Source organism: Naegleria gruberi, assembly GCF_000004985.1.
Source record: "Naegleria gruberi genomic scaffold NAEGRscaffold_5, whole genome shotgun sequence".
Taxonomy (NCBI): domain Eukaryota; phylum Heterolobosea; class Eutetramitea; order Acrasida; family Naegleriidae; genus Naegleria; species Naegleria gruberi.
In genome coordinates, this window is record NW_003163322.1 from 1 (window position 1) to 21,374 (window position 21,374).

The window sequence follows — 21,374 nt, forward strand, 5'->3', positions numbered from 1 at the left end:
ATAATAATAATAATGAAATATTAATTCATCCATTAGAATTAAAACAAGATATAAAAAATTCATTAAGTAATATTAATAATACTTATTTAAATTATTATAAATCTATTAATAATATAAATGGTAATAATAATAATAATAATATTAAAAATAGAAGATTAAATATTTTATTATCACATTTAAATATTATAAAAAATAATAAATATATTAAAAATACATTTCATTATATTAATAATAATAATAATAATTTAAAAAATAATTTAAATAAATTAAAAATAATAATATTAATAATATTTATTTTAATAATAATAAAAATTAAATTTAAAAATAAAAATATTAAAAATAATTTTACATTAATAGAAATATTAATAGCAATTTCCATAATGGTAACATTTAGTGGATTAACAAGTATAGTATATAATGATAAATTAATAGAAAGTAAAATATCATTTACAAAAATAGAATTAAATTTAATAATACAACATGTCTATTTATATTATATTCAATATAATAAATATCCAATTAAATTAAATGATATTGAAAATATTAAACAAATTACAAATTTAAATGATAAATGGAATCAACCATATATGTACATTCCATTTATAGATTGGTTAAAAATTATTGAAATTTTACAATCAAAACAAATTAATGAAAAGGAATTAAATTATAATTTAGAATGTTTACAATCTTTAATTAATTGTTTAATTAATTCACAACAATCAATTGATCCTAAAATATTACTTGTTCAAAGTTCAATTCAACCAATTTTATTTTCATTTGGTTATAGAAAACCTATTTTTGTATTTCAAAATGATGATTCAAATGATTCAAATGATTTTAATGATTCAAATAATAATTCATATATACAAAGTAATGAATTTAAAGAAAGATTACAATTGGTTTCACAATGGATTAAAATTGCACGTGAAAAATCTGTAAGTTTTTTTATTATTTAATATTTACAATTTATATATAATTTAAATAGGTTGGGTTAATTAGAGTACAAAATACATTACAACAATTACAAAATCAATTCAATACTACTAGTAGTACTACTAATAAATAATAATTAAATTTGTTCAAATTCAACAATCTTTCCACTTGCCAACATTCTTTGAACTGTGCTTGTTGATGTTGAAGATGATGCAGATGGTGGTGTATTCTTTTTCTTCTTACTCTTTTTAGAAGGTGGTGGTGTTGTTGAAGATTTGGTTTTCTTTTTCTTTTTTGGTTTTTCTTCTTCTTCATCATCGCTCATTTCATCAATATCACTACTACTCATTTCTATTTCTTCATCTTCTTCATCAATATCACTACTACTGCTACTCATATAATCTTTATTCTCTTCTTCTTCATTCTCTTCTTTATCATCATTTTCATTTCCATTATCATTATTATCATTTTCATTAATATTACTATTAATAGAAATGATATCATGTAAATGAATTTGTTCTTTTCTATTTGCATATTTATTTTTAACATATTCTCTTGCTAATAAACCTTTTACTAATTTTTTCCAATTATTTAAAAAACGTTCATTCTTTTTTTTAATTAATTTTTCTAATTTAACTTGTTGATATTTTAAATATTCCATTCTAAGTAATTGTTCATTTTTAGAATGTATAATAATACCATCATAAATAGGTATACTACGTTTATGTTTAAATTCAAAACCAATCATTGCTCTAGAATAATCTATTTTTAATTTTCTAGCAACAATTGTTAAACCTTTTAAAGGTTCATTATTTGTACTAATATGGCAACATCCAATTGGTAAAAATTTATCATTCCATAATTCATATGATCCTTTATCTGATTTTGGTATTTCATCATTTTCATTTATAATTGGTACTTGATAATCTTCTGTTTGCCATTCACCAAATAATTCTGTTAAATCTGAATTTTTACTAAATTTAGAAGATTTTACTATTTTGTAAGGTTTTTCATTTAATTTTACTTTTTTAAAATAATCTCTTAACCATCTATCACGTGTATGAAGTGGTTTTATCCATTCTCTTAAATAAATTGAATGATTTTTAATTTTATTTATAGAATCTCTATCTTTGGGATATATTGTATCATATTTAGTAATAAATTTATCAATTATATAAATTGGATGTGTTTGGAATTCTTGTATTGATGTTGGTATTTCTTTTAAAATTAAATTTTTAATTTCTTTAATTATTTTTTCATCAATTTCTATAAATGTATTATTTATATATATGGAATTATTTAATATTAATTCAGAATTATTTTTTATAATTAATTTATCTTGTTCTTTTTTAATATTATTATTATTATTTGTATTATTATTATTTTTATTATTAGTAGTATTTTTATTATTAGTAGTAGTATTTTTTAAATTACTATTTATAGTATCTTTAATAATTACATCTTGTTCTTCATCATCATCTAATACATGTATAATTAAATCTTCATTTTCTAAATCAATAATTTCATTATTTTTAATTTCATTATTATTTATATTTATATTTTTAATATTATTATTATTTTCCATATTTGTAATAATATTATTTAAATTATTATTTTTTAATAAATAATTAGGATTTTTTAAATTAATTAAATTTTCATTAAATTCAAAAATTAAATTATTCATTAAAGTTTCAATTCTTAAATAATTTTCCTTTCCAATTAAAGTATTTGGATATTTACAAATTAAATATTTACTTGTTGTATTTCTAATAATAAAATTAAAATCTTTTAAAATATCAAATGAAAATACTATAATTGGAATTTGATTTGTTTTTTTATCTAATTTTTTAAAATATTTTTCTAAATTTTCAATTTTAATTTTTTCTACTTTAAAAGATTTATTTTTTAAAATTAATTTTTTAAAAATATTTTCACTTGTTGAATTTGGATTTTCATATTGAATTTCAATCCAATTATTAAATTTAAATTCTTTCTTTTCTAATATTTCTATTTTTGTACAATATCTAATATTATAATTATTATAAATTAATGTAATTAAAATTAATAAATTTAATTCAAATATATTTTCAATATTTTTTTTAGAAATGTTAAAAATTACATTTTCAAAATTTTCTAAAATTTCAAATAAATTTACATTTTTAAATTTTTTAATTTTAAATTTTTTATATATAGTATCTAATAAATGATCAATAGATCTATTATCAATTAATTTTAATTCTTCTAATATACTTAATATAGTACCTTGTAATATTTCATTTTTAATAATTTCTAAAAATTTAAATTCATAATTAAAATAAATTAATAATTCTACAAAATTAATTGAACAATTTAATAATTGTTCTTTTTTAGTTTTTCTAATTATTTTTTTTCTTTTTTTAGTTTCATGTTCGTCATTTTCATTTTCTTCATTATTTATAGTAAATTGAATATATTCTTCACTTTCCATATTTGGTTCATCTATATTTGGTTCATCTTGTGGAATGACTTGTTCTTCCCATTCATCATTCTCTATATTTGATTCTGTTTGTTCTTCAAACATTTCAATTCTATCTTTTAATTCTTTAATAGTATCCAATTCTCTTTATATAGTAATATTAAATATTAAATATATTTAAATATTAAAATTTACCTTTCAATTTTTTGTTTCTTTTTTTTAACAACTTGCTCCTTTTCATATTCCTTTTCCTTTTCTTTTCTCTTTTTATTTTTAATTAATAATTGATCAATACTATGTGATGATTTGTTATTTAAATTGGTAACAAGGCTTGTTTCTTCTTCATTGTCATCATCATCTTCATCGGAAGAAAAGGCATGTTTTGCTTTATATTTAACTCCGAAGGGTAACATTTATGAGGGAGTATTATAGATGAGGATGTGGTGGTGGAGTATTATGGTGACAGGAGTTAATAATCGGTTGAGAGAGTAATGAAGTGTTTTTTGCGTTTTTTTAATTGAATTTTTTTTTATAGTCGAGTTCGAGTATGGACAAGAACTATTCATTTTCCTATTAGTGCGCACCCGTAAAATAGCCATGTAAAAATAACGAAAAATACGATTCAGGGATATAACAGAATTGATGTAAGGCGGCTTAGCACAGTGGCAGTGCATCAGTCTTGTAAACTGAGGGTCGAGGGTTCAATTCCCTCAGTCGCCTTTCTTTCTTTTTAGCCGATACTTCCTATAAATTCTGCAAGTTTTGCACTTGGGATAAGAATACTCTTGGTTAATTATTTGGCGCCTATTTTAAAAGTATTTCAGCATCACTCACCGTTTTTCCATCTTTAAAAAAACTGTAAATCACCACCAACACAACTAGTCTCATCACAACTTCTACAGTAAGGTTCTCTATGTTGTTTAATAACGATGATGAATAGAACCAACTCTTTTGAGACCAGACAACGAATACAAAATATGGTAAAGAGTAAGGAAAAACTCTTCTACCCACCTTCCGATGGTGAGACCGATTCTACCAACAACAGTTTGTTGTTACATGGAGGAGGGTCTTCATCGGTACAAACTTCTACCTTTGTGTCTTCATCTGCTCCTTCTTCACCTCAGAAAAAGACCTCTTCAAGACCATCAACAGCTCATAGAACTACTACTCCCACAAAATCAATATCTCTAGTTACTTCAGCCTATGAAAAGAAAATTGAAAGATTGGAAAATGAAAAGAGACTTCTTCAACATCAAGTTTCATCAGAGCAAGAAAATTCAAACAAAATCATGTTGGATTTGATACAAAGGAAAGCAAATGAGCTTAAACTTGACGATCAACAGGGGCAAACCCTCATGGATCTTGTTTCTAGCAAAACAACTATTGCTCGATTAAAAAAAGAGATGGCAATTCGAGATGAGCAATTATCAACAATGGAAAAAGATAGAGTTGAACTTGAACAAAGACTTGATGAGTGGATGAGGAGATCGGAAAACCAACAAACTCAAATAGATAAATTAAATGATGAACATCAACATTCTCAAATCTCAAAAAAGAATCAAGATGAAAATTTGCAAGAAATTGAAAATCAAAATTTAGATTTGAGAAATAAGAATATTGCACTCGAAAATGAAAGAGAAATGTTGAGAAAAACTATTCACGAACAAGATAGCCAGTCTAAAAAATTAATTGAAAAGGTTGAAACTCTGGAAGCCAATTTGAGGCAAATGCTTGCTTTTCAAAGACAAAATCAACAGCTTAATTCTGAAAACCAGAGGCTAACTTCCCTTGTCCAAAATTTTGAATCTCAACTGGGTCAAAAAACACAAGAAAACGATGAAATGAATAGAATGCAAGAAGAATTATTACGAGTAATTGCAGAAGAAAAGAAAAAAGTACAAGAACTCACTAAAAACTCGAGTGGAGATTCAATGCAGAGAGAAAAGACAGCAAAAGATAACGAGAGGTTGGAATTATTAGTGGATAAGTTGACTGCTGATTATAAAAAGAATCAGAAAGAATTTTTAGAAATGAAACATCAAATGACCACTCAATTCCAAGAAAAGGAAAGTGCTCTTTTATCAGAAAATATGGTTCTAAAAAGAGAGTTACAACACTATAAGGAAAAACTAGGAGAAGAACAAGTTAACCATCAACAAACTATCAATGATTACCAATCAAAAGTGAACCAACTAACAGAACAATTGAGGGATCAAGTGGAATTGTATAAACGAACTGTTAGTGATCAGAATGAAGAATCTTCAAAACAAAAACAAAGGCATAATCAACAGTTAGCAAAGGTTAAAAAAGAAATGCAGTCCAGTTATGAGATTATATCCATTCTAAGGGAAGCTAATAAGAAAATGGAGGAAAATTTTCTCAGTCAACAGAAAATCATTAATAGTATGGAATTTGAATTGGACAAGGTCAATGCTCAAAACAAGGATTTAAAAGATCAAGTTGATATTCTAAAATTTAAGCTTCCAAAGATGTTTAAACTTGGAAATTCCCAAACAATGTAAAATAATATTCCAATAAATAAATTTATTTGAATTTCCTTTTCACAAGAAGTAGGCTGGAACAAATGAATGAACATGAGAAGGCTTGTTAGACGAGAAGGCTTGGTTTTTGTTGTATGTAAATTTGGCGCCAACAAATTTACATACAACAACCACCAAAAAAAATGGCCTTACACAACAACACTCAACAAAAATGGTTTGGCTTTGTGACCTTTTCGGAAGGAAATCACACTACTACAACCTTTAAACATTCAATCTCAATAATAATTTTAATAGTAATATTAATATTTCATACAAGTTCCGTACGATCATCGATAACACTGAGTAATTCCACTTGTTCAAAAAGCTCTCAGTTTTTTGATTCATCATCAATGTTCTGTAAGGATTGTTCCACTAATGAAGTATCCACGGATGGATTGTATTGTTACTGTAATGAAGGGTATAAGCTCACTTTTACTACTTCATCAAAGACTTGTGAGCAATGTACATTCGCATCTTCAAGAGATCGGTCAATTTGTATGACATGTGGACCTTCAACTTTGGGATTTGACTCTACTCTAAAAGACTGTAAATGCAATGGAACTTCAAAATTAGTTGAAATAGATGCAGGTGGAAATTATCTAAGTGCCAAACAATGCATTTCATGTGGTTCAAAATCAATTCCTCATCCTTCGAATAGATATTTGTGCTCCCCTTGTCCTGATCCACTGATGCAAGCAAGTACAGATGGAACTTCCTGTGTTTGCCCTTCTTCACATCAATTAGTAAGTTTAAAAAGATATTTAAATGATAAAAACATGAGTTTAGTGGTCTAATATGTGCATTCTGAAAGATGCCTACCTTGATATCAATAGCAAATATCCTATTGATTCATCTGCCTTAATAACCTTTATCCAAGTATTCGAAAATAGTCGACAAGATACCCCGTCAACTGAATCTGTGAGATCAAAGTTATTTTATGATTACTTTTATCAGGCTGGAGCTCATTGTAAATCATTACAAAATGTCACTGCTTGCCAAATGCTTGCAAACCTGTGTACCTTACTCTTGTATGATGAATCTACTCCTGCTTGTAAAATGTATTACTCCATTTTCAATACACTAACTGAGGACAGAGTAAATGGTTTCAGCGGTTGGAAGAATGGCCTTCCATGGTTAAAGTACACTGGAACAGCAAGTGAAAATTTGTACAATACTGATTTGCTTCAATCTGTTGGATTGAGTGGAAGGAAGGATAGAGTATCACGATTACAGTTTTATCTCTCCAAATTCAATGTCTATGGAAATTGGTTAGGTTTTGAAGAGTTGACCAATCAATTAGAACTATGTCCAACAAGTAATTTTCAAGGATCTGGTTTTTTAGATTTTGGAAACAATTATGTTAAAAATTGTTTTTACAATGTCCTCTCCTTACCTTATTCCCAATCTACTTTCTTTTATGAACTTTGTAAGTAATATGTCTTGTTTCAAAGACTAACCATTCAATTCAGATATTTTGGACAGTGGCATACTCTACCCAGTTCCAGTTCAAATTCTTAAAGATGACAAGACATCGTTCGCTGATATTGGTACAAGTACTCTCTACAGAAGGTTCTTCTTGTACGACAACCTTGCTGGGGTCACTACCGATGGTACAACTCCTTCCGTTGTTAGAATTTTGGAGAGTGCTCAGCTCTATGTATCATTAAATCCATCAGTTTCAGAAAAAATTTATCCACCAACACTTACCTTAAAGTATACATCAAGAAAGATACAAAGTTCAACACTTTCAAAATTTGTAACCTCTGACACTGAATCAATAACCTCTCCAACAATTTCATTCTCTGCCTCCTATATCCAATCTCAACAAACACCTTGGATTATTGTTTTAGTGTTTGCAATTATTGGTCTAGTAGGAAGTCTATTGACATCCTGCATTGCTAGCTACAGATACTCAAGAAGAAGATTAGCACAAATAGACTTTCCAACTCTTGGAAAGTTTATATTTACTTTTTGTGCCCACTTTTCAAATTATTTATTTATTGTAATTATTGTAATTGTCTCTCTATACTATTTATTTTTCAAGTTACAAGACAGTGTGTTTATTTTGCTTCCAAATTTTGATGGAGCTGATAAGTGGTATTTCTTTGTCATTGTTTTTGTAGCTCTATTGGGTAAAACCCTTGATTTAGGTTATGAGTTTTATAAGCATTGCAGTTATGATATTTTCTTTATGGATTGGGAAAAGTCAAAAGGAAAAGTAGTTGGAGTTGGAGGAAGAGCTGAAGGATCTTATTCATCAGTCAGTATATGGAGAAGCTATTTCATTGCTAAAGAATGGGAGAAACTCCAAGAATTAACATGGACTAGTTTGGAATTCACATTGATTCTGGTTCTTCTTATTTTAGATGGAGGTAATGTAATTCAATTAGCATCTACATCACCATTGGAGAATAAGATTCTTACAAATTATCCTAGTCATCCTATTTTGAGACTTGCACTCTTGATGTGGTTCTACTTGTCCATATCATTGCTGCAATATTTGTTTTTCAAATTTGTATTGTACAGATTTACTAGAAATCCAATCACTTCACTCATTGATACATGCTCAATTGCCAATATCAGTATTGTAATACTTGACGAATTACATTCAGGATGTTATATTCATGGTGAGAGTATATTCCGTTTTGCAGATTCTAATATGAAAGAGTTTTATGAGGGCCTTTCTCTTGAGAGTAATGATTTCTTTCCAAAGAGAGGATTGCTTCAAACCTCGAGTGAACAGAAAAGAAATGTTGTATTAACATTTGATTTGTACATTTCAAGGTCTGTCAGAGAAAACTATGATAACTTCCTTCTCATTCCAATTCAGGAGGAGGAAGCAAAGAATGGTTTTTTAAGAAGAGCAGTAGGAAACCAGAGGGGTGTTTCAAATCAAAGACCAAACATGCCCCAAGTTAATACTTTCAATAATAATAACCAATTTCCTCCAAATCCTCAAAATCATGAAACCCAACAACCTAATCCAACAAATCCTGTCACTCTTAATCCTCCAATTGAACAACCCATCCAACAGACAATGAGAGAGAGAAACCAAATCAACAATCCTCTTCTCAATTCTCCTCTACAAGGTGATTTTAGAATTAGTGATATTTTCAACTTTAATGTAGGCCAAAAGAGTAGATACATTCCAGCAGCATTTATTGATGGTTACAATACAATCAATGAATATTTCAAGAGAGTTGTGACTGATGTAAAAATCAAACAAGGACAAATTTTGGACAAGCAACTTTCCTACAGATTAGGATTTACTCCAGATTTTATTTATCAACACGATAGAGAATTTTTCTTTAAGGATGACTATGAACATTTTTTCCAAAACTATTCCTTCTTTAGGGTAATGTTGAGAGGAACTGAATGGAAAATGATCTTTTTCAATATTCTCTTGTTTGCCATTCTGAACATTTTCTGGGAATCAGTTTTTGGAATACTAATGATTGTTTATGTTATTAATAGAGGATTTTTGTGGTTGAGACGTAATTTTGTAAGGAAAAACTTAATCTCAAAAACATTACTTGATAGAAGATTTTTGTTTTAATAAAATTATTAAATAATTTCAAAATTAATATCCATATATAATATTGTATCATTACAATTTCCAATCAAAACAAGACAAAATTCTCAAAGCCTTAAACTATTTATACACAAACAACTTTAAAAAAAAACAGTCAACAACAACAATAAGAAAATTCACATTCTCAAAGTATGAAACATTCAATTAGCAGTGACAAGGGTAGTACTAATCATATAATAGTTGAATTTCAATTATTTATATCGAATGCAATCAAGGCTGATTTGAGGAATATTTCCAAGACTTTAAATCAATCAAAAGACTTTTATCAAGAACAACAACGACAACAAGCCTCTCGATTCCTATCTATATTATATGGTGGTGATGAAAATGATGATGAGAATGATAATTTATCACTTAAAGATAAAATTGAAAAGGTGATCAAGCCTTGCATTAAATTAATTTGTGGATTTATTCATAATTTATCATCAAAAGAAAAGATTTCTAAAGAATCAATATTGAATAGATTAATATCAAATTGTAAATTGACTATTTATGTATTATTTGAAATATTCATGTATCCGAATAGTAGTATATTGAAGAATAGTTTAGTTTCTAATAAGGATGATGATAATGATGAAACTATGAATAATAATTTGGATGAAGACAATTCTATTATAATTAATTCAGAAATTGCTTCCTACTTTGGTTTATATGATGAATTAGTTTGTTTTATGATCATGTTTAGTTATGATGAAAACTTTTTAGAAACTTTAACTTTAATGAATCCACAACGATTCTCCAATATTAAGGTTGAACACTCCAGTGAATTGATGAAACAATTTCTAAATAGAATATTTAATTGGATTTGTGTAACAAGTGTTGAGAATGAAATTCAACATCAACTCTCTTCACTTGGTTATCAAATTGTGTTTAAACATTTAATTCATTCAATTCAAAATGTTATATTTAAATCATTGAATAATAATGGTAATGGAATTGGATTTCATTCAACTCATATGAATATTGCAAAGTATTGGTTTAGAAAATTGTGGAAACATGATAGTTCATTAATGAAACCTCATTTAATTGAATTGTTGAAGAGATTGTTTATTGTAATGAAAGTGAAGAGAACTAATCAATTTCATTCAACATTTAATATTTATATGAATGAATTAATTCAATCTCTAATGAAATCTAAAACAACATCCTCAACAGATGAAGAAGCCACTGAAGAAGATTTTAGTAAATTCATTCTTCAATCATTGAAAGAAATAATTACAAATACAACTGAGGAAATTGAGGCAAAAAATCAAGCAATTATAATGTATTACAATTTATTAATTGATGATATTGATAATATTGAAGATCATAACAGTTCAATTGTCAAATCATTTGTTGAATTAATGTTTGATAAGGTACTATTCACTAATAAGAATGCAGATTGTAGAATAACAGCATTGGAAATGATTCAGAAAATTGTTGAATCTAAATTTTACAAACGTAGAATTAATCAGCAATCAAATAATCAAGCGAATATTGTGCCAATTAATAGAATCCTCAACCAAACATCACATGTTTTGAAATTTGATCCAAATCAAAGTGTTAGGAAGGTCTCTTTTGATTTATGGTTGTTGATTTTCGATTTATTACCTCAACAAGGAGATGACAACAATAATAATCAGCAACACAATTTACTAATTCTCTCAAACATGTTACATATTAAATCAAGAGATAAAGAAAAGAGAATTAGAGTTAAAGTTTTTGAAAAGATTACAGAGATGGGAATTTTCAGATTCAATCAATCACTTTTAGAACAAATGAAACATCAAGATGAGTATTCTGAACCAATCGTTTCTAACAAATCATTGAAACTCACAAGAATAGTTCGTACAAAGAAGATTTCCAATGATTCTAATCATTCAACATTGGTTTGCCATGTTTTAAGGGAAATTCTAATTATTGGAATGTTGGATGAGGAGAAGAAAGTAAGAGATTTGACAGAGCAATTATTTGTAGATTTGGTATTGTCAGAGTTGAATCCATTAGAATTGATGAAAGAATTGGAGGAGAGTTATCATGAAATTGTAAGAACAACTACAGTTATTGGTAGCAGTACAGATGAGCGTTCACAAAAACCCACTTGTTGGGCTCTATTTGAGGGTGTTCTAAAAGGAAACATTAACAATCTCTATTCAAAGCAGTTATAACTATATATTTCCTTGTAATTTTAGCCTGTTGGTTTACCAAGAGTTTTAATAGACATTCGTTCAGTTACAATCATATTCATACCACACAGTAAGAACCAATATACTATTCAACATTCAAATAAATACACAACTGATAATTATAATTTAATCGTTTGTTGTTTACTAGTGTACAAGAGTTTAAATCGGAGAGAGACAAAATTTGTGTGATGATAATTAGAATTGCAACATTGCTGTGTGAAAAGAGATAGTACTATTTGATGATTGATCATATTCGATTGAATCAAATATAGAATCATCAAATTGTTTTGTTGCTTGACTTATTTCTTAATAACAATCTTTTTAACAGTATCGAAAATGTTCTTCACATTATCAGTATCTGTGGCACAGGTAATATATGGATAGAATTCTCTGTTGGCATCATTAATTCTTGAAGTAAACTTTTGGAGCATATATTTAGAACAAGCATCAAAATCATGAGCTGGTCCTTGATAATCTGGGAAGAAATCTGCGAGTTTCTTAGTGGCAATCTTCTTTTGGAAAATATCCTTCTTATTCAAGAAGAAGATGACTGGTGTATCAATAAAGTATCTACTGTTAACAATTTCATCAAATAATAAAAGTGATTCTTGAATTCTACTTGTACTGTCGTCTTCATAACATTTTTGATCAAATTCTGACATGGAAGCAACGAATACTATTATCATGATAATAATATCACATGATAACCAAGTTAGGATGATATTTGTGTGTGAATATTATGTGAAATAGTATAAACTTACAAATGGCAGTGACATTTTCAAAGCAGTGAATCCACTTTTTACGTTCATTTCTTTGACCACCAACGTCAATAAGTGAAACCTTAGTACCATCTTGTTCACTATTTATCATATCATGATATAAATAATAATATGATAATGATGATATAAATAATGATAATAAACAATGTCAAATGTGTCAACATTAATATTAATATAATAATAATAAAAAAACATACAATTTCAATTCAACAACACCAGTTGTCTTTGTTCTACACATTAAAATATCTCTATCAGTTGGAACATAACCCTTAGCACTAATATCATCAATTCTTTCATAAAAGTATTCAGTTGAATCCAATAATTGATATTCATCTCTACGTTGTAAAACATTTTGAATACCAGTGTCATTCCACAAGTTCTTTAATTTCTGAACCAATTCTGCATTGTAGAAGGCATCAACATTGAGGAGAGCATTTTCATCATCTAATTGAATTAATTCTTGTGCAAATTGTTTGTTTTCCTCCTTTTCAATATCTTCACCTAATTCATCACAGGCTTCAACCATGGAAATCATGGCACGAACAACGTTACCCTTGATTGTACTGGCAAATATGTTTCTTTCTTCACTTGTATAGGAACCTTCTTTTAATAATTTAAATTGCTAGTTTAGTTTAGTTTCGTATGTTATATATGTGTAGAATAAGTGGAAAGTGGAATGTGGAATGTAATAGTACATAAACGCAGTGTAGTAGAAATATAAAGTTCATGAGAGGGATGAAGATGATGGAAGGTTCGAGTACACATAATAGATGATTTCGTATAACGTTTAGTCTAGAGCTTTCACAATAAACATACCTTGAAAAGTGTTGATTTACCAGATTCACCAGCGCCCAACAATAACAATTTACAGTCATTATTCTTAACAACTGGTCTTGTGTTTGAATTATTTCCTTGTTTACTTCCCATACAACCCATTTTCTAGCCTTTGTTTCGTATAAAGTTTTATCGTGTGTTTTTTGTTTCGTTAGAGAGGAGTGTGTGATATTAGTAGTAGGGACTTTCTCACGTGTGTTTATATTGTTGTTATTGTGTTTAAAGAAATTATTGTTGTTGCAACCGAATAGTCCCACAAGAAAGTGTCTGTTGTGTTTTCAACAATTTTTTTTTAAAGAAAGTGTTACTGACAGCAGTATGACAAGTACACATTCAGTCCAATTGTGGGTGCGCATCAATATTAAGAGGTGGTGCAGCAGAAGCACAATCATGAATATCGTTGTTGAGTTACGAGCAAGCATATACGAGAAAGTGTTATCTGTACAAAATCTCGCTCGCAGTTTAAGAAAAGCAGAAATTTTCCATAGAGCGTTCACATCAGTGATTGGGCGCCAAAAAGACAATAAACAATTGCCTGTTGCAATAAACGTTCACTCGCCTCCATTTTTGAATCTGATGGGTTTTGACGTTGCATTTTTGAATTAAAAAGGCTTTCATGACGGCTTACCAATTAGACCCAAAAGTCTTTTGTTTTTATCAATTGAGGAAATCGATACGTAAAATGGCAAGGTTGAAGTTGTGGAATCTAGAATTATTTTGAGGTTTATTGGAGAATACTAGCTTGTTATACCTTTTGATACAATTTACTCTGGTGATGTTCATTTACTACTGGGTTTACAGTTCAGTTGTTGATGAATCATTTTTGTTAATGAACACTACCACTTTTAAACGGTCAAATATTATTGAGAGAATTATGAATGGTTCAATTTGATTATCAATATCATAATGTGATTATTGTTTAGAATAATAATATTGTAATAATGATGCAGTATAGTGTCGGTAAGAACAACGGTGGGAAGGATATGAAATGGATTCAGAATCGTTGTTCCAATAGAGAAATCCTTAATCACATACTAGTAACCTTCCAATAGGTGTCTTTTCAGTAAACATCTCTTAATGCGAAAAGGCCATTTTTTTGAGAATTCCATTTACATATCTGAAACTTTATCTAAATTGGTGAAGTTGAAAAATGATGATTGTAAAAAGAATAAAAACTGTAGTTTCTGTTTGGGTGGCTTGTTTTTTTCAAATTCTTCTGTGAGCTTTAATGTTATTAACACTTTGGTTGTATTTCACAGAATTATGAAATATATTTGAATAAATATCCGAATAAGTGATCTATTCGAATAATACAAATGTTACTGAAGCAATAAAGCGAATCACCATGAAGAAGAACTGAAAGTTATCGGATCAAAAGTTGTGTGAACATGTCAAACCTAATTTCCATAAACAGACAATGGCTGTTTGAAAAAATTGATCAGAGTGGGATTTGAACCCACGCCCTTGCGGAACACGGTATTAATATTAGTTTTACCTTAACGTGTCGTCTTAGACCACTCGACCATCTGACCTTCGAACACAAACACAAAAACTCTGTTCAGTAGAGTACCCTTAATGAAGTTGTTGTGAGAAGCTGTGCTATTATCAAAATTACTGTAACGTTAACATATTTCAAAAGAAAAAAATGTATGCACAATTTTCAGGCTTATTTAAGGTTGGGGAGACAGTGTACGTTAATCATCCAACAGAGTCATGGATAGTCGGTAAAGTTGATGCAGCCGATAAGAATAACAAAAAGGGAGCCTATTCAATAAAACCAGTTGCGAGCCTTAACGACTCTTTAGCTAATGAGGTAAGTTGGAATCATCATTATCTAATGGTAGTAATTTTATATGTACACCAATATTAAGAACCCTATAAATGTTAATGAGGATCAATTATTTAAATACACAAATGACTTGGATAAACTTGATCATGATGATTTGTTATCAATGACAGAACTTCATGAAGTGACTCTTCTAAATTGTTTAAGAAATAGATATAAAAAGGATGTAATTTATACATTGATTGGAGGAGTTTTAGCTATAGCAATGAATCCTTTCAAATGGACAATTCCCTATGTTCAAGATGATAAGATGGACTTGTATTGTAATAAGGGAAAGAATTCAAATCTTCTTCCACATGCTTGGAGTATTGCTGATAATGCCTATCGAATCATGAAGGAAACAAAACAAAATCAATCCATTCTTATTAGTGGTGAATCTGGTGCAGGTAAAACTGAAGGCTGTAAGACAGTCATCAAATATCTATCTAAATTATCATGTTCAATAACAACTGATGAAAAAATTAGAGAAAATGCTTCGGGTATTGCTATCAAGATACAAGAATGTTCTCCAATTCTAGAAGCTTTTGGTAATGCTAAAACTCAACGTAATGACAATTCATCGAGATTTGGTAAATTTATTATTATGCAATTCGACAAGGAAGGTGTAATTTTAGGAGCCTATATGTATAATTATCTATTGGAAAAATCAAGAGTAATATCACAACCACTAGGAGAAAGAGGATATCACATTTTCTATCAATTATTGGCCGGAGCTGATGCAAAGAGAAGAAAGGAATTATATTTATCAAAGGCTGAAGATTATTCTTGCATTAATCAAGGTAAATGTTTTACAGTCAATGGTGTGGATGACGGAAAAGAATATGCAGAAGTTATAAAGGCCATGAATATTGTGGGTATTTCTCAAACTGAACAAGATGCCATCTTCCGAATTACAGCAGCTGTATTACATATGCAAAATTTGAAATTTAATCTTAGAGGTGATGGATCTGAAGTTGAAAACAAGCAAACTTTAAAGAATGTTGCAGAACTTTTAAGAGTTGATCAAGTTGGTCTTGAAAAGGCTCTTACAACAATGTATGTCTCTGCAGGAAAGGACTTGATTTTGAAAGGTTTAGTACCTGCTAAGGCATGTGATGCAAGAGATGCTTTTTCAAAGGCGTTATATGATGCTGTATTTAACTGGATTATTAAGAAAATTAACGAAAATCTCGATTCATCAAAGCAACATAAGGTTGATAACTTTATTGGATTGTTGGATATTTATGGTTTTGAAGCTTTTGAAAAGAATAGTTTCGAACAATTGTGTATCAATTTTGCCAATGAAGCACTTCAAGGAGTTTATAATAATTACACTTTTAAGAAAGATGTGGATGAATGTAGAGAAGAAGGTATTGAAGTTACATCAGTTACATTTAATGATAATCAAGAATGTATTGAATTGATTCAAAAGGGTGTTGTCAATTCTTTAACTGATTGTTGTAAATCTAGCTCTACAGATATCGACTTTTTGGAAAAACTCAAAAAGGCCTATTTGAAAAAGACAGGATTCTTTGATGCTTCTCCATTGAAAAAGGAAGATTTTATTGTTAGACACTATGCAGGTGATGTATCATATAATGTTACTGGGTGGATTGAAAAGAATAAGGATACTCTCAATGGAGACTTGTTCAAATTAACCAAGACAAGTACTTGTAATTTTATTAAGGACCTTTTGGAAGATACTGGTAATGCTAAAGACACTGTTGGTGAATCATTCAGAAAACAACTTAACAATTTATTAACCACTATTAATTCTACTAGGCCTCACTATATTAGATGTCTTAAGCCTCACCCTGCTAAGAAACCAAACATGTTCAGTGTTACTGAAGTTATGAATCAATTGAGATCATCTGGTGTTTTGGAAACTGTTAAAATCAGAAGAGAAGGTTACAGTGTAAGAATGCCTTTTGATCAATTCTATCACAAATTCAAGATACTTCTCCCACCAGCCCAACAAAAAGGATCTACCAAAGAAGAAATGAGAGTATCATGCGAAGAAATTATCAAATCAGTCAAGTTTGATAAAGTTAAAGCACAAATTGGTAAATCAACAGTATTCCTTCGACACTATGCTTACTCTGATTTGGAATCATTGAGAAATGAAAAGCTCGTTCAATATGTGATAACAATTCAAGCATCCTTTAGAAAACTCAAAGCTATTAAGGAAGTTGCAACTATGAGAAGACTCAAAAAGGAAGAAGAAGAAAGAATTTACTTTGAAAAACATAGAGAAGAAATTGAAAGAAAGAGAAGAGAAGAAGAAGAAAAACTTCGTATAGAGAGAGAACGTATTGAAAAGGAAGAAGCTGAAAAGAGAAGAATTGAAGAAATCAAAAGACAAGAAGAAGAAAAAATTGCTAGGGAAAAGAGAGAACGTGAAGCTGTTATCCTTAAGGAACAAGCCAAACTTAACAAGTTGAGAGAAGTTCAAATGAAAAAGATGGAAGAACTCAAACGAATTGAAGCAGAAAAGGAAGAAAGAGAACGAGTTAAAAAGGAATTGGAAGAACTCGAATCTGGTAAAGCCAATATGGAAGAACAAGAAAGTGTCAAGATTTGGAAAGTTGATGAAGGAAAGCTTGTTGGATTTACTCTCAGTGAAGCTAGAAAGGATTTAATTTTCCGTATCAAAACTGATCAACTCTTTACTCTAGAAGAATGTAAAATATTAATCAAGGAAATTGTTAGAATTATGAAACGAGATGCTGAAAGAGATTTTAAGAATTTGATATTCCTAAGCAAGTTTAGAACAGAAGTTTTATTCCCAAAACCTATTGTATCTGATTATATTTCAGAAACACATGGATTGGATGGATTTGCTGATAGTATTGATGTTAAAAAGATGATTTATGGAAAGGTTACAATTCGTCCATTAGATCCACTTTCAAGTAAGGATACCATTCTCATTGCTAAGGAAAAACTCAAATTACTTGTATTGAATATTAATAAGAATATTGTCAAGTTAATTGATAATGCTCTCAGACAACGAAAAGAAAGACTTTTAATTATTGCAACCATTTTAGAAGAATTGGAAACAAGTGTCATCAAAAAGTACTTGCATCCAAATGAACTTTTAGTTGTAATGGCAAAGATTAAGAGTCAATCCACTAGTAATTCCAATGCTGCATCCCAACAACAACAACCTCAACAACAATTTGCATCTGCCTCCGAAGAAAAATTGTTTTAAAAAAATGGGAAAACGTAAAAAACAAAATAATAATACATCAACTACTACTTCAACTACTAACAGTGGAGAAAATGATGGAGAAAATATTCTAGTCTCCATACACGAAGGAGAAGAAACAATATTGGAAGAACCACCAAATAAAAAGAATGAACCTAAAATTATACAATTATTATTTTCCAAATCCTTTCTAAGTATTGAACAAGCTTGTGAAACTATTCAAACAATTTTAGAAGATGAAAATAATCAACAAGATTCAATTAAAATGTTAAAAAATCATAAAGCTATTGAACGATTAATTGAATTATTAACAATTGAAAAACATAATCCAATTATTTTAGAAAGTACAAAAGCTTTGAGAAATTTAAATCTTGTTGATGAAAGTATTTTTACAAATATGGAAAGTGAATTAATTAAACAATTATTTAAATCAATTAATTATTTACAAACAAGTGATAATAATTTACATCCTACAATGATTTATGATCATAAAGATAAAACAAGTATTGAAAATATTATAAATACAATTTTAGAATTTTTAATTCAATTAATTCCACAATTTACAGAAATAATTTTAAATAATTTAGATTTAAATATTTTAAATATTTTAAAAAATCAATATAAAGAAAAAGTTTTAAAAATTATTTATTTAATTACAAAGGAAATTGAAACTAACGTATTTGGTGATTTATCTGATTTATCCGAAAATGGAATTATTAATACTTTTATAAATGGAATTTCAATTAATTTGAAAAATTATGAAAAAATTGATAATATTTTAAATGATATTAAAAATTCAGAAAATTTATCTCTAAATTTAGAAATTTTAATTCATTATGTAATTAATAATGAAATTTATAATTCAAAAGAAATTTTTGAAATTTTAATTAAATTATTAAAAACAAATGAAATTTTAATTTTAGAATTATTAAATATTATTAATGAAAAAATTGATAATATTGAAATTATTGAATATATTTTAAATAATTTTAATTTATCAAATTATCCAAATTTGTTAATTCAATTCGGACAAATTAATCAATTTAAAAAGAAAATTTTAAATTTATTTATAGAATCAATTAATCAATGTAAAGATTTACCAATTTTATTAGAATTATTAAATGGAATTTTTGATGTTTATGCAGATGAAAAGGGAATTGAAAAGGAATTATTAAATTTATTACCATGTTTGGAAGGTGTAGTTAAAAATAAATTATTAACAGAAACAAATGATGAAGAATTGTTAGAATATATTGATGAAACTTTGGAAAATTTAATTAATTACATTGATTATATTAAAAAATCATGTCAACAATAAAAAAACATTTAAAGTTTCTTTTTTTGTAAAGTATATTTATTGTAAAAATGTAAATTAAAAGTTATTAAAAAGTGTTGATATGTTTTGTAATTTTTTTAATAATAAAAAAAAATGTGTGGTATTGGATTTTATGATTCACAATGTATTCTATCATCATCATCATTAGAATTATTAAATAATAATAATTTAATTCATTCCGATGATGAAGATGAAGATAGAGTTGGTAATAATGATGAATTGAATAACAAGAGCAATTCATCATTATCATTATCAAATAGTAATGATGATAATAATGATGAAAATTGGAATGAAATTGAAAGTTTAATTGAAAATTTAATAATTAAAAGAGGACCTGACTATTTAGGAAAATTAAAATTTAATAATTTTACATTTATTTCAAGTGTTTTATCATTGAGAGGTGAAAATGTTACAATTCAACCAATTTCAAATTCTGATCAAATATTATTATGGAATGGTGAAATATTTAATTATCCAAATATGGAAAATGAATTAAAAAATGGTAATGATACAAATTTATTATTTGAATTATTAAATAATAATATTAATGATAAAAAACAAATAATTTCTATATTTAATAATATTCAAGGACCATTTGCATTTATTTATTTTAATATTAAATTTAATTATTTATTATTTGGAAGAGACAAAATTGGAAAGAGAAGTTTAGTTTATTATTATTCTAATGGAAAGTTGATTATTTCTAGTAATAGTATTCCTGGAATGGAATTTAAATCAATTCCACCATTTATATTTCAATTAAAAAATAACCAATTAAAGAAATATGAATATAAAAGTAATTTTATTAATAAGGAAAGAATTTTATTTAAAGAATTACAAGATTTACATTCAGAAGAATATAAAAATGTATTAAATGATTTTTATAGAATTTTTTCAGATTCAATTTCTAAAAGAATTAATTTTTTACAAAGACCAAAATTAACAAATTTGGAAAATACTAAAAATGGAAGTGAAAACAATTTAAATGATATTGAAAATGAAGCAAATTATGCAATTTTATTTTCTGGTGGAATTGATTCACTTGTTTTAGCTTCACTTTCACATTTAAATTCATTAAATAATTTAAATGAAAAAATTACATTATTAAATGTTTCATTTGGTAATTCATTGGAACAAGTATCAAAAGGACATGATAGAATTCAATCTATTCAAGCATTTAAAATGTTAAATGATAAATATGGAAATAGATTTAATTTAGTATTAATTGATGTTTTAAAAGCACAAGTTGAAGAATATGCCAATACTATTAAACAATTAATTTATCCAAACAATACAGTATTAGATTATACTATTGGATGTGTATTATGGTTTGCTAGTAGAGGAAGAGGGTATTTATATGGGAGTGATACAAGTCAATTGGTACAATCTCAAAGTAGAGTTTTATTGTGTGGAGTTGGAAGTGATGAACTACTTGGAGGTTATCGAAGATATCTTAAAAGATTCAAAGATGAAGGATGGGAAGGTTTAAATGAGGAAATGAATATGGATGTAAATAGATTGTGGTATAGAAATTTGGGAAGGGATGATCGAATTATTGCATCACATGGAAGAGAGTGTAGACATCCATTCTTGGATGAGAATTTAATTGAATTTGTTCAATCACTTCCACTCAGTTTTACTGTTGATTTGAGAGATAAGATTGAGTTTGAAATTAAGGAAGGTTGTAATAATTCAACTAAATTCCAACAA

General features: G+C 27.6%; 6 protein-coding genes and 2 non-coding genes across 8 annotated transcripts; 5 read left to right on the forward strand and 3 right to left on the reverse strand.

The window, feature by feature from the left end:
• Window positions 1-1,069: 1,069 nt before the first annotated feature.
• Window positions 1,070-3,493, reverse strand: NAEGRDRAFT_62839 (uncharacterized protein; the record flags this gene model as incomplete). Its single annotated transcript, XM_002681672.1, has 3 exons — window positions 1,070-1,926; window positions 2,869-2,940; window positions 3,394-3,493. The coding sequence occupies 3 exons, from the start codon at window positions 3,491-3,493 to the stop codon at window positions 1,070-1,072; spliced, it is 1,029 nt and encodes a 342-aa protein (XP_002681718.1).
• A 543-nt stretch (window positions 3,494-4,036) lies between these two features.
• On the forward strand, window positions 4,037-4,108 carry NAEGRDRAFT_t64. The gene has a single exon. It is a non-coding gene; the product is annotated as a tRNA-Thr (tRNA).
• A 2,170-nt stretch (window positions 4,109-6,278) lies between these two features.
• NAEGRDRAFT_62841 (uncharacterized protein) lies at window positions 6,279-9,484 on the forward strand (the record flags this gene model as incomplete). Its single annotated transcript, XM_002681519.1, has 3 exons — window positions 6,279-6,671; window positions 6,715-7,354; window positions 7,398-9,484. The coding sequence occupies 3 exons, from the start codon at window positions 6,279-6,281 to the stop codon at window positions 9,482-9,484; spliced, it is 3,120 nt and encodes a 1,039-aa protein (XP_002681565.1).
• Window positions 9,485-9,651: 167 nt separating this feature from the next.
• Window positions 9,652-11,667, forward strand: NAEGRDRAFT_62842 (uncharacterized protein; the record flags this gene model as incomplete). Its single annotated transcript, XM_002681520.1, has 1 exon — window positions 9,652-11,667. One exon carries the CDS (start codon window positions 9,652-9,654, stop codon window positions 11,665-11,667), a length of 2,016 nt encoding a protein of 671 aa, XP_002681566.1.
• A 121-nt stretch (window positions 11,668-11,788) lies between these two features.
• On the reverse strand, window positions 11,789-13,575 carry NAEGRDRAFT_78229 (G-protein alpha subunit). Its single transcript, XM_002681673.1, has 4 exons — window positions 13,281-13,575; window positions 12,662-13,086; window positions 12,447-12,544; window positions 11,789-12,361 (listed from the first exon to the last, which is right to left on the reverse strand). The coding sequence occupies exons 1-4, from the start codon at window positions 13,398-13,400 to the stop codon at window positions 11,985-11,987; spliced, it is 1,020 nt and encodes a 339-aa protein (XP_002681719.1). The 5' UTR covers window positions 13,401-13,575; the 3' UTR covers window positions 11,789-11,984.
• Window positions 13,576-14,733: 1,158 nt separating this feature from the next.
• Window positions 14,734-14,830, reverse strand: NAEGRDRAFT_t75. The gene has a single exon. It is a non-coding gene; the product is annotated as a tRNA-Leu (tRNA).
• A 113-nt stretch (window positions 14,831-14,943) lies between these two features.
• NAEGRDRAFT_62844 (myosin) lies at window positions 14,944-18,331 on the forward strand (the record flags this gene model as incomplete). Its single annotated transcript, XM_002681521.1, has 2 exons — window positions 14,944-15,111; window positions 15,170-18,331. The coding sequence occupies 2 exons, from the start codon at window positions 14,944-14,946 to the stop codon at window positions 18,329-18,331; spliced, it is 3,330 nt and encodes a 1,109-aa protein (XP_002681567.1).
• Window positions 18,332-19,757: 1,426 nt separating this feature from the next.
• Window positions 19,758-21,270, forward strand: NAEGRDRAFT_62845 (uncharacterized protein; the record flags this gene model as incomplete). The annotated part of the gene is made up of 3 exons (XM_002681522.1): window positions 19,758-19,965; window positions 20,311-21,147; window positions 21,182-21,270. 3 exons carry the CDS (start codon window positions 19,758-19,760, stop codon window positions 21,268-21,270), a joined length of 1,134 nt encoding a protein of 377 aa, XP_002681568.1.
• Between the last annotated feature and the right edge of the window lie 104 nt (window positions 21,271-21,374).

What these genes read in the sequence shown, in the direction of transcription:
- NAEGRDRAFT_78229 (XM_002681673.1), bottom strand. Translation starts at nt 13,400, where the DNA reads ATGGGTTGTATGGGAAGTAAACAAGGAAATAATTCAAACACAAGACCA. An exon ending in GGTGTTGTTGAATTGAAATT is followed by an intron (nt 12,545 to 12,661) that starts GTATGTTTTTTT and finishes TATGATAAATAG; the next exon opens with TGAACAAGATGGTACTAAGG. An exon ending in TGAAAATGTCACTGCCATTT is followed by an intron (nt 12,362 to 12,446) that starts GTAAGTTTATAC and finishes TCATGATAATAG; the next exon opens with TATTCGTTGCTTCCATGTCA.